Consider the following 13,191-nt stretch of genomic DNA (forward strand, 5'->3'; position numbering starts at 1 on the left):
GGTCTGCTGTTTCTGGTCTTGTGCCAGAGAATGCCGTTCTGCATGCTCAACTGTAAGCCATGCAGTGGTGACCAATGAGGGGTGCAGGCACGATACATGAATGTGTGAACCTTAATAAATCCATCACCCTCAACAAATCTTGGGGAAGTCAGACATCCTAGTTGTGTTTACGAGATGTCCAAATACTTCTTCCCCCCCCCCCCTTGCCAAGCACCAGTTGCTATCTGGAAGAGGTATGCGCTCCTTAAAATAATTTATTGTCAGCTCAGATTTCCAACCGAAATTGCTCCACAGCTGCTACAGTGTCATGGTTTATGATGACAGCTGCCCCGTGCAAGTGAAGAGTCAAGCCCGTAGCTACTGCCGCTGCAAGAGGCGGAGATGTTAACCAACAGAGTCCTCCAAAATGCTTGGACTGAGCAGAGTCTGGTTCAGATTGAATGGTCCAGTCAAGTGCTCAATGGGACTTTCTGCCAGCCCCATCACTGATCTCATAGCTGAAGAGCAGGCTTCTATTTATTTCAAGGTTCTAGTCCTCCTTGTAAATGCTCTCCAGCCAATTGGTCCTAACTATGCCTTCCTCTAGTCCTGCTTTTAAAAGCCCTTGTTTATAGCTATAGCCTATTCCACCCCACAAAATATCCAGGTATTTCCCAACCCGGAGTTGGCAACCCTACTTGTAGGGTTGCAAACTTCCAGGTGGTGACTGAAGATCTCCCGCTATTACAACTGATCTCCAGGTGACAAGAGATCAGTTCCCCTGGATAAATTGGCTGCTTTGGAAGGTGGACTCTGGCATTATACCCCACTGACGTCCATCCCACCCTCAGGCTCCACCCCCAAAATCTCCAGGTATTTCCCCACCCAGAGGTGGCAGCCCTAAGAGCTTGGCTTAGACCTGGCCAGGCCCGTGGTGTTACAGACCCCCAAGGGGGTGGCTGTGGCAAGAAAAAACCTTGGGCTGGCCCCACATTGAGGGCTGTGAAGGGTTCGTGCTGAATTTGAATGTGGGGATATGGGATATAGCAGGGGATCATTGTTTCTTTTTTTGTTGGTTCTGTTTCTCTTAAAATGTGAATTACAGGTGGGTCATGTGCTAATAATAAGGTTGCCAACTCTGTCTGGGGACATTCCTGGGGATTTGAGGAGGAGTCTGGGGAGGGTGGGGTTTGAGAAGTGGGGACTCAACAGGGGAGGGGCTGTGGCTCAGTGGTAACGCATCTGCTTGGCATGCAGAAGATCCCAAGTTCAATCCCCGGCATCTCCAGTTAAAGGGACTAGGCAAGCAGGTGAGGTGAAAGACCGCTATCTGAGACCCTTGAGAGTTGCTTCCGGACTGAGTAGACAATACTGACTTCGATGGACCAAGGGCCATCAGTATAAGGCAGCTTCATGTGTTCATGGTATAAGCCAGAGAGTCCATCCTCTAAAGCAGCCATTTCCTCTGTACATGATCTCTGTAGTCTGGAGAGTAGTTGTGAATCCAAGAGATCTCCAGGCCCCACCTGGTGGTTGGCAGCCCTACATATGGAACACGGGGAGGGAGATGTGGCTTTTCCTGTTGCCGGCTGCCCACCTTACAGCCACGGCGTGTTCTGTGCCTTTGTTTCTTCATTTTGTTTGTTATAATGTTTATATTGTAAGTCTCCTTGAGTTCTGCAAGGGAGAAAGGGGGCTAATAAATGTTTCAAATAAAGAACGAAATGTCCCTGGTGGGGCAACAGAGCTCTCGGGATAATCGGCAGCCAGTGAGAGCCTTGACTTCAAGCCCAGAGAGACAGTAAACGAGGTCCGAGCCAGCATCTCCCAGAGCGACCTTGCCTTTGGGCGCCAGACAAAGCAAACCCAGAAGACAAACACTCCCGCTACAGACCACTTTGGCTCGTCCCAGGTGCTCCTGAACAAAAGGGAGAGGGGCACACACACACACATGCCCCTGGCCCTTCTGCTCTCCCTGTTCAATCACAGAACAGAGGAGGGCCGTGCTTCTTGCAAAAAGAGGGCTTCTGCCCTTGGCAAAGCTATTTTAAAAGCCTCCGGAGAAGGAGGGGAAATGGAGCCCTAGATTCAAAGAACAATGAGCTCGTGAGCAGGGAAGACACTGGGTCAAGGAGAAGAAGAGGAGGAGGTGGTTTTTATATGCCGACTTTCTCTACCACTTAAGGGAGAATCAAACTGGCTTACAATACCCTTCCCTCCCCCCAACAGACGCCCTGTGATGGAGGTGGGGCTGAGAGAGCTGTGACTAGCCCAAGGTCACCCAGCTGGCTTCGTGTGGAGGAGTGGTGAAACCAACCCAGTTCACCAGATTAGCCTCTGCCGCTCATGTGGAGGGGTGGGGAATCAAACCCGGTTCTCCAGATCAGAGTCCACCGCTCTTCACCACTACACCACGCTGGCTCTCAAGGCTTCCAGATAAGCAGCATGCCCTGTTCCTTTGGCTCAAAACAGGCAGCCACATTTTCTAAACAGTCTCCAGGCACAGGAAGAGCCGGGGAGCCCAGAGAGCTAAGGGTCAGAGCAAGTCATTCTGCAATTGTGTGTGTGGAGATCAGCTTGTCCTGTCCTCCAATAACGCCCAGCCCATCCGGTCCTCAGGCCCCAGGTCCCCCCTGGCCACTAGCAGCCGATGGGGGGGCATAGGGTTGCCAGATCCCGGTTGGGAAACTCACAGAGATTGGGGGATGGAGCCTGGGGAGGGTATCAGGCCATACAGTCCACTCTCCAAAGCAGCCATTTTCTCCAGGGGAACGGATACCCATAGTCTGGAGATCAGGTGTAATTTGGGGAGCTCTTCAGTCCTCACCTGGAGGTTGGCAACCCTACCGTTCCTCTCCACAGCTCCCAGACCTTCCAGTCCCTGCATGTGGCTTCCATCTGTCCATCCCTCCTGTGTCATTTGGTTTCCTCATTCCGCCTTCCCACTTCAATCCTTCCTTCCATGAGGAGTATTGAACATGTTCCAGAATATTCTGTTTGCCCCCACAACCATGACTGGTGCCCCCGGAGAATTGAGAGCCCATGCCAGATCACACACTCCCAGAATCCTCAGCCATGATGCAAGGGATTTCACGGTCCATGCGCAGACTTCCTTGGCAAAAAAAATCATGTGGCAGAAGGGAAACACCTGTCTGCCTGCTTCTTCCCCACCCCAAAAAATCTTCTCTTTCTCCACTTCACAAAGACACCCCCCCCCAAAGAAACCCATTCGACTCCCCTTCTGATACCATTAGCCTGAGGAGAGCTTGAAGCACAGACTGGAAAAGCCAGGAAATTCAGCATTTGGGGCCTCTCGGCTTTTGCCGTGTGGCCAAAGTATGTGGGCTATTTCCTCTGTTAATCCCCAGAGAGAAATAGATTTCAGCACAGTTCACACACACACACACCCTGAAGGACATGGCACTGAGACACACCAGCGCAGAAGAAGACACGCTGGAAGGGGGGGTGAGACCCCCTCCCCACCCTCCTATTGCTATTTAGGATCCTGGATGGAGCCAGGGATAGAGGGATCGCCAATCTGGCGGCTGGGCTGCGGCCAATCCAGCAGCCGCCGGAGAGAGCCGTTAGACGCAGAGGGCAATTCCAGGCTTCAGCTGGGCTGCCTTTGGAATGCAAACACCTCCTTTCTGAATGAAGGAAGAGGAGAGGGATGCCAGCAGCCTCCAGGTGGGACCTGGGGATCCCCCAGAATTACAGCTCATCTCCAGACTACAGAGATGGATGCTTTGGAGAGTAGACTCCATAGCATTGTACCCCACAGAGGTCCCTGTCCTCCCCAGGCTCCAACCCCAAATCTCCAGTTTTCCAACATGGAGCTGGTAACCCTATGCCCCCCATCCCCCACCAGTGGCCGGGGGGACCTGGCAACCCTAGCCCAGTGGCCTAACGTTGGTTCTAAACATAAAAAATCCACCTTGAATTTTGGCATTCAGACCTCCTCTAAGCAGAAAAAGTGTTGGTTTTTATATGCTGACTTTCTCTACCTCTTAAGGAAGAACTGAACTGGTTTACAATCCCCTTCCCTTCCCCACAACAGACACCCTGTGAGGGAGGTGGGGCTGAGAGAGCTGTGATTTGCCCAAGGTCACCCAGCTGGCTTTATGTGTAGGAGTGAGGAAACCAATCCGGTTCACCAGATTAGCGTCCACTGCTCATGTGGAGGAGTGAGGAATCAAACCCGATTCTCCAGATCAGAGTCCACCACTCCAAACCACCGCTTTTAACCACCACACCACGCTGGCTCTCACTTACCAGGTCACCCGCGGCAAGCGTGAATGGTTTCCATTCCATCAGGGAAGCATTTCAGAAGCTGAGTCTGTGGATGCCACCGAGGTGCCACAACGGATGTGGAAACAGGCAGGTTATTCCGTAAGCAACGTGGACTAGTAACCTGGAGACTTCGTTTGCAAACCTGCTTGAAGAAGCAACTGCTGCTTAGGTGCCGGGTGCTTCTGAGGTTCAGCCACCTGAGGAAGCACCAACTTTCCACCCTTTATCACCAACATCCCCTTACCCCAGTTGGATTCCGGCTCAGTCCCGTATGAAGCACTTTCCCTCCCAATCTCAGAGCAGATGCATTGGTCACATTTGGCATCGGGGGGTCAGCGCAGCTGGACACTTGAGGGCCCCCCAATCCATCAAGCAGCCCACCAGGATTGATATTTGGTTCTCTTGGCATTGGGTGGAACCTGATCAGAGGTATTGCACCTGACACCCAGCCAGTCCTGGACCGAGGGAGAGTGAGGGTGACCTCTCTGATAGAAAAACAGAGCAGGAAAGGGACCTCTAGGGCCATCTAGTCCAGACCCCTACACAACGCAAGGAATTCACAACTACCTCCCCCCAGACCCACAGTGACCCCTACTCTATGCCCAAAGGAAGGTAAATAACCTCTAGGATCCCTGGCCAATCTGGCCTGGAGGAAAATTGCTTCCTGACCCCAATGTGGTGATCAGCATTACCCTGGACATGTAAGAAAGGGCCATGAGAGTCAAGCACTGACACAACCCTTTCTGCCCTCCCTCTCATGATCTGCCTAAGTTCACAGAATCAGCCTTGCTGTCAGAGGGCCATCTAGACTCTGCTTAAAAGCCTCCAAAGAAGGAGAGCCCACCTCCTCCTGAGGAAGCCTGTTCCTCTGAGGAACTGCTCTGTCAGGAAGTTCTTCCTAATGCTTAGCCGAAAACACAAAGATCCCTGGGGCAGTTCCTCCACCCACCCGTCCCACTCCCTTCCATCCCCAGATAGTTAGAAGGGCCCCCTAGCCCATTGCCCAAGGGCACCCCAAAAGCTGTATCCAGCTCTACTCCCGGCGACCCGTGGCCACCAAGTCCACCTTGACCCCCTCCGTCCTCTCCAGCCAGCTTTCAGTCAGGTGTGCCACACCCTCTGCCCCCACCCACATGCCTGGAAGGACATATTTTACATGGGCAGAACAAAAGCCCAAGCCGCAGGAACAGTGGGTTGTGCTATCCAAACACTGCCTTGACTTCACCGCTGGCTGAGATGCCACCGAGTTGACCCACGAAATCTTTCTGTGATGGATAACTGCAAGGGGGGGTAGTAATCACTGTCTAGCCACAGATGGGCCAAGACGGTGAATAAGGAAACCAAACCCAAACAGACACTACCTCAATCAATAGAGGTCTCCATGGCTATTCACTGAGCCGATGGCAAGGGGTTTATTTTGTGATGTGGGGTTGGCCTAGGGTTGCCAGCCTCCAGGTGGGACCTAGAGGTATTCTGGAATTACAACTGATCTCCAGGCTTCAGATATCAGTGCCTGCTGAGGTCCCTCCCCTCCCCAAACCTCTCTTCCCAGGCTCTGCCCTCAAACTTCCAGGAATTTTCCAAACTAGAGTTGGCAACCCAGATTGCCCACCCCAGAGACCGAGAAACTGGACTTTATTTAAGACAGGGTCTCAGCTTCCGGCTTGGAGACCTATCATGTAACAATAGAGCACAGTGCCCCTGAGCATGTGCAACGTCCCATTCAGAGCCACTCCCAAGTAGCCCCAAGTAGCCCCAGCCCAGTTCTCATGCATCTGGGATTGGAGGGGGGGGGACTTCCAGAAATGACATGGCCCAGCATTTATCTTTGTAAAAATTATGAACAAACACACACAAACGTTAGGGGTATTCATGGCTATTAGTTAGAATGGATACTAGTCATGCTACATACCTATTCTCTCTAGTATCAGAGGAGCATGCCTGTTATCTTGGGTGTTGTGGAACACGGGCAGGATGGTGCTGCTGCACTCGTCTTGCTTGGGGGCTTCCTGGAGGCACCTGGTTGGCCACTGTGTGAACAGACTGCTGGACTTGATGGGCCTTGGTCTGATCCAGCAGGGCCTTTCTTATGTTCTTATGACAAATTCACAGAGGTCCAGTCTATCAACAGCTGTTAGCTAAAAATGGAACCATCACATTTTGAGGAAGAATGGCTTCAAATACCATACATCAGACACAGGAGACATCATTGAGCTTCACTTTCGGCTTGCGAGCTTCCCAGAATCATCTCCTTGGTCACTGGTGGAAGCAGCGTACTGTCGGGCTTTGGGCCGATCCACAAAGGCATCCTCAACATACGTGAGAATCCAGCTCTACCTCTTGGTCCCAGGATTAAGATCGCCCAGGAATGCCTACAATGTCTACTGCATTAAGTCCTCAAAGGCCTGCAGAGAAGCATTCCCAGTGGCTGCCTCTCAGCTTTGGAACTCTAAGCTTGGAGACACACCAAAAAATCTCCTGGAAGCAGAGCAGGACATTCTTATTCACATGGCTTTGGGTCAGGGACAAGGAGGGTTGGGTAAGAATAAGTACTGCCCACCATGAATGCTCACGATGCAACGGAGTACATCCAGTAATAACTACATTCCTATATTTTTAAGGATTTTATTCTCATTGGGATACTGCTTCACGTACCTAAATAGATGTGCATTCACCACCTTCTAAACAAGGATGGATAACCAAAGAGCTGTTTTGGGTGAGCCCAAAAACTTGCACATGAGGAGTTCTTGACTTTTTTTTCTTGGGAGAGCAGACAAAAAGACACAGAGACCCTAAAGGCTAGTTCAAGGTATTTTGCTTCCTGAATAGGCCCAGGCTAGCCTGATCTCATCAAATCTCAGAAGCAGGGTTGGCCCTAGTTAGTATTTGGATGGGCAACCACCAAGGAATACCAGGGTTGTGATGCAGAGGCAGGCAATGGCAAACAACCTCGGAACGTCTCTTGCATTGAAAACCCTAAGGGATCAGACTTGAAGGCACAAAAACAAAACCCATGGTACGTCCCTCCCACACCACCTGCCCAGCCGCACATAGAAGAAAGTTTTTTTAATGACACGGAAAATTTCTGCATAGGAACATTTTTTTTTATTAATAGCAAAAAGGTTAAAGGCATCGTGGAACAGAGGGAAAAAATTCCAGTCTGCAATTTTTTGTTCTTTCGGCTAATTTTTACAAACAGATGTGCTTTCAGTGGATAAGGGTCGCAGGGCTCCCAATCTCATCTCTGCTTTCCACCATTCGCGGTAAGGATCCCTTACCTCCCATGGTCCTCACCCTTGCTCTGGTGACTCCCTCGTAGCCGGTGGCCACGCAATGAGTTTCATGGTACGGCTGCAGCGCAAATGGGCTCTGGGATCAATTCAGGTTTCTGATGCACCAGGCAAGATGAACTATCCAGATGTTGGCACAGGGTCACCCACAAAGCCCCCTGCAGGTTGAATACCCCCACAACCTAGTGCCATGTAACTACCCACATAGGCCCACTGCAGGAATTAGCGCCAGTCAGAGAGGACCTCTTTAGCCAAACAGATCTTAGTTCAAAAAGATGAGATTCAAATCTGTTCTAGCTGGTTAAGGTGACAGGGAGCATTCCCTTTCCTCTGGTGTCTGGTACCCCATAGAACCAAGTGATACAGAACACTTGGCATCATAAATATTAGCAGAACCTTTGCAAAATCAGGAAAGGTACCAGAGAATTTCCCCCCTCCTTTCCTTCTTCAAGGCTTGTCATATGCAAGATAATGCTACTAGGTCCAGCTGACATGTCCCCCTCTTTCCCAAACAGCCCGAAGAAGGAATATCCCGGACATCCACCCACCCTGGAAACATGAAGCCCACGGAGAAATCCTCCGCCCCCAAACCTCCCCCCACCCATAAAGAGTCAGAAAAAGTTACTCCTCCCCTGCAACAGAGTAAAAACTGACAAAGTCCAGAAAGTTCTTTCCAATGCTCAAAGTGACTCTGTTTATGTTGGTCTTGATGTATATATCTATCCCGAAATTGTTCTTCATGTGGACTAGAAATCCAGAATTGTCTATATGAATGAAGATTCTTTGCTGGTTAAAAATGCTTCAATATTCAAGCCACACAATTTGCAGATATGCTTGTTTCAAATGTGACTTTCCCTTGAGATCTCCCCACAAGCTCCCTTATCATGCACATGACCAAGTGTTAGGGGGTCTTAAAGAATGCCAGTCACTCAAAAACATCTCCACGCTTGACTGCCTCTTCTCCCTAGGTGTGGATCTTCCATGGGATTGTCTCTGAATGCTGAAATGATTCAACATTGTCTCAGGGCTGTTGAGTCATCTGAGGATTCACCGTTGGCATCTGTTATTCACCAAGCAAACAGGTGGATATTTGTCTTCCAGGAGTCTGGCTGACTGGTGTCAGCAGCGGGATCCATAATGGCGTCCCATGGGAGATTATGAGACTTTTCTGAGTCATGGGGGAGAGATTTGGGCATATAACTGAAAGAGGTTGACTGCAGATCAGGAGGGGACTGACCGGGAACAAGAGTTGAAGAAGAAAGATCCAGCCAAAAGAAGAGGAGAGCCCTGTTACATTCCCCATGGTCACCAGCAAGAACTTCAAGACTCATTTGACCTATCCCTGAAGAAATAAGGCTGTTTCCACACAAAGGCACAAAATTCCCCTCCACCATGACAGCAGCAACAAGCAGGGTGGAAAGGCGCAGGCATGGAGTCCACACACACCAGTCCTCGCTGCAGGTGGCAGGAGAGTCAGGCTCACTTGGAGCACAACATCATCTGGATGTAGCATAATACTCGGGGGCAGGGGTCCCCAACCTTTTTGAACCTGTGGGCACATTTGAAATTTTGACAGGGTGTGGCAAACACCACTCCAAAATGGCTGCCACAGGAGATGGGGCCAAACCCCAAATGGCTGCCACAGCAGGCGGAGCCAAATGGAATCCCTCCTCCCCACACACACACATCCTGGGAAGAAGGAAACCCTGAAGGGGAAATGGAACCACACACCGATTAAGCTTGGAAAGAAGGCAATTAAGAGAGACATGATAAGAGGTCTATAAAATTATGCATGGTATGGAGAGAGTAGACAGGGAGAAGCTTTTCTCCCTCTCTCATAATACCCGAACGTGGGGTCATCTGCTGAAGCTGGAGGGGGAGAGATTCAAAACAGATAAAAGGAAGTATTTCTTCACACAACGCATGGTGAAATTGTGGAACTCCCTGCCCCAAGATGTGGTGGCGGCTGCCAACTTGGAAGGCTTTAAGAGGGAAGTGGACATGTTCATGGAGGAGAGGGCTATTCAAGGCTACTAGTCAAAATGGATACTAGTCATGCTGCATACCTGTTCTCTCTAGTATCAGAGGAGCATGCCTATTATTTTGGGTGTGGTGGAACACAGGCAGGATGGTGCTACTGCAGTCATCTTGATATTGGGCTTCCTAGAGGCACCAGGTTGGCCGCTGTGTGAACAGACTGCTGGACTTGATGGGCCTGGGTCTGATCCAGCAGGGCCTTTCTTATGTTCTTATGTTATGTTAAGGAAATCCCAGGTGCTCACCAGCCCTCCTGATCCTCCAGTGGAAAACCCTTTAATTTGAATGAGGGTGGCCAATAACAAGCCCTGCCTTACAATGGCCCCACCCACTTTCTGAAAAGCTCAGTGGGTGCCAAGAGAAGTCCTGATGGGTGCCATGGAGCCCACACGCCCCACACTGGGCAACCCTGCTCTGAGGGCTTGCTGCTTCCCATGTGGGGGGAAAACACCTATATGGATGCAGCCCTGTATATAACATCAGCCAGCTAAAAGAAGGGGCTAGAAGCCAGTGAAGAGAGGACGGAATCCAACCCCAAGAGCGTTGAGAGTGCCAACAAATGGTCCCAAGTGCAGAAGGACAATGAGATCATTTGATCGGGACATTTAACGAAGGTTGTTCAGCTAGGCATTCACAAGGGATGGGGTGACGGGGCTCGGGGCCCGTGCCGCTACGGTTCATGAGGATTGGAACATCCAAAGGGATTCATCCAAAACTGGGCCCAAGCGGATGGTAAAACGTGAACAATCAGTGGCGATCTATTTTTCCACCTGACGGATCCGAAACAAAGGAGGGCGTACATGCTAGCAAGATTTAACGTGTTACCATCAGCAATATTACAGGGGAGGTTTCAAAAAGTACCACTCGCAGCAAAGTTATGCCCTTGTGGAACGAACTAAACAGAATTGGTTGCCCTTTTTTTTGTGCTGTCCCCTTTATCAGATAATCTGCCTTAGGTTTATTAATCCACTGTTCGCTAGTAGGGAGTGACAACCGGATGAGTGTAAGGTAGCCTTTCTCATGTCTACCCAGGATGTGTCCACAACTGACTATGTAGCCAAGTTTTTGCAGCAATCAATGAGGATTCATGAATGCTATTGTAAAAAGGAACAGGCAAACTTTGTTGAGTGAAACTGTACAATTACATTCTTGGCAGATGTTGTTTATGCCAATAAAGGTTTTGACAGTGAACTGGGCCCAAGTGACAGATTGTGGCACATGTATTTGAAGGAAACTGTTGGAAGGGTGCTTAGATCCAGCACTAGAGCCAGTTCTACATGGGGGTTGCCACTCCTCTCTCGGACAATACCTGGATGTTGCATCTTCTTCATGTCCACCATGACCTAACAAATAATGGGTTGGATCTCTTGGATCCATTCTGCTAACAATGGTGCTTTCCCTGGAATCAGGGGACTTCTGCCTGCTCTTGAACCAAGGAAAAGCACCACCCTGCACAACGGAGCCATAGGATCCAGCCCCAGATCTGGCCCTTCTGTTAAGATGAGCCTGGCTATGCATTTCCGGAGCAGTCCATGAAGGCAACAAACGCAGCGCGCAACTTCTAATGAGATACTTTGATACTGAAGGTGAGCGAGAGGTTTCCTACAATGAAGAAAGGACCTTCCGTTGCCCACAGTGTAGAAAGTAAGTCCATCGCTGATCTAATACTATACATTTCCAACACTAAAGCCAGATGATGGCAAATAATGTTAGGACCCTAACTCCCCCAGTTTTTAGTCTCCTGAGGTGCTCTCATCACAAGTTTTTTGGTCAGAAGACTCCTGATTCTCGCTTTCCAAGGTTTGTGTGATGGAATTATCAGTCCCGGCCAATTCCTGGGGTTCCTCTGGAGAAGGTGGCATGGTTTCCTCCACCTGCTGGCTACCCACAGTGGGTGGCGCTTCTCCTCCATCGACTTCAGCATCTGCCAGGTTGTGGGTAGTTGAAGTCTCTGTAGGAAGCTCAGCCTCCTCTTGTGGACAATCCTGGGCTTTGGTAGCTCCTTCCTCTTCCTTTCTGTCACTCTCTGGCGCCTGAGCTCCTTCCTCCCTTTCCTTGATGGGTTTCTCCTCTATTTTGGCACTCTCTCCATTTGCTGTGACAGCCTTGGTCGGGGATTTAAGGTTTTGAGCTGCTGCCAAAATGTCTGCCTGCAGTTGTTTGGTGGAATCCACCGGCTCTTCCTGGCAGGAATCACCAACCTTCTCCGGCACTTCGCTGAAAGCTTTGGCACCTCCCGACTTGTCGTTCTGGTCCACATACTTCTTCTTCGGGAAAGAGGATGGGTAATAGGCCGAGGCCTTGTGCTTCTGCCGGACGATGACGGCAGCGCAGACGATGAACAAGAAGATGAAGACCAAAGAACCCACCACGATTATTAACAGCATGTACTCGCGGAAGAAATCCACGATCCCATCCAGGAGGTTGAGGGTGGCCGACGTCTCGTTCACTGAGGTCACCAGGATGTCACCCAAGGTGGGGTTCACACCCAATGTCACGCTTGCAGGGGGTGGGATGGAGGAAGCCCCCTCCCCCTCTCCACTCCCACCATTGTCTTCCAGCGCAGCTGCCGCTGGTAGGTGACTGGATCGGGAGGAGCAGAAGGGAACCATCAGCAAAACAAGGAGGCAGATGCTTCTTGAGGCAGACATGATAGCGGTTGGCCTTGTGTGGTTCTCTGCAAAACAAACAAAGGGAACCGGATTAGTTATCGTCGCTTTTTATCACTTCTAATAACAAAAGTTAACATTCTTTGTCCTGGAACAACTGTTCTCATACCCAGGTGTTTGGGGCAGGGCCAGTGTCAGCATAACCTGAGGTGGGGCAGCTGCTGGGGCCCAGAACTTCGGATGGGGCCTTCTGCCACCAACTCCCCCACCCACATGCCTTTCCCGCTGCCCATCCTCCCCCCACCTACTCACAAGTGCTCCACTAGCCATGCTCCTGGCATGGTCAGGCAAAGGGAATGCGGGCACTGTGGGCAGCTGTGAGTGTGGGCTGCAGGAAGACTCGTGAGTAGGGGAAGAATGCACAGACAGATGGGGTGGAAAGGGAGGTGCGATCAAGGGTCCCGGTTGTAGGTAGATGGAGGCGGTCACTCTCTGTCTGGGGCCCCCCAAAACCTGGAAACAGCCCTGGATTGGGGGTTGGCTATGATTAGCATGGAGAGAAGGGCACAAGCTCAGACATCCTCTTGTTTTTCAGAACTCAGCCCCCGCAACTTCCCATTTCAAACTGACAGCTGCCCATAGGCAGAAGGTAGCCAACATCTGGAGCCAATGAAACCCCATGGAAATTAATTCTCACAGCCATGGGCAAAGCTTCCATTCCTCCCCCACCCCGCCCCAATTCATGAAGAAGAACTGGGTTGGGGCTGCCACCTCCAAATGCCCCAAAGCCAATTTAAAAGTCAGTCTCCACTCATGATTGGCAGAGGATTGTAAATTTGCTTCTCCAGGAAAATCAGCTGTGATTATTTTACAAAAGCTTTGGCATTCAAGTTTCCGTGATCTAAAAGCAAGTGAGTTGCCCCCATATAGCTGACTTAGAGCAACAGAGGGTTCCTTTTGATGTGAATTAACACCACAGCCAACTT

General features: G+C 50.5%; 1 protein-coding gene across 1 annotated transcript; it reads right to left on the reverse strand.

Annotated features, from left to right (window-relative positions):
• Positions 1-11,329: 11,329 nt before the first annotated feature.
• TMEM119 (transmembrane protein 119) lies at positions 11,330-12,247 on the reverse strand. The gene has a single exon (XM_056859693.1). The coding sequence runs from the start codon at positions 12,245-12,247 to the stop codon at positions 11,330-11,332; it is 918 nt and encodes a 305-aa protein (XP_056715671.1).
• Positions 12,248-13,191: the final 944 nt, after the last annotated feature.

The sequence above is a fragment of the Euleptes europaea genome, chromosome 13 (genome assembly GCF_029931775.1).
Source record: "Euleptes europaea isolate rEulEur1 chromosome 13, rEulEur1.hap1, whole genome shotgun sequence".
NCBI lineage: Eukaryota > Metazoa > Chordata > Lepidosauria > Squamata > Sphaerodactylidae > Euleptes > Euleptes europaea.

Coding starts and splice junctions, on each gene's coding strand:
- TMEM119 (XM_056859693.1), bottom strand. CDS start 12,247: ATGTCTGCCTCAAGAAGCATCTGCCTCCTTGTTTTGCTGATGGTTCCC.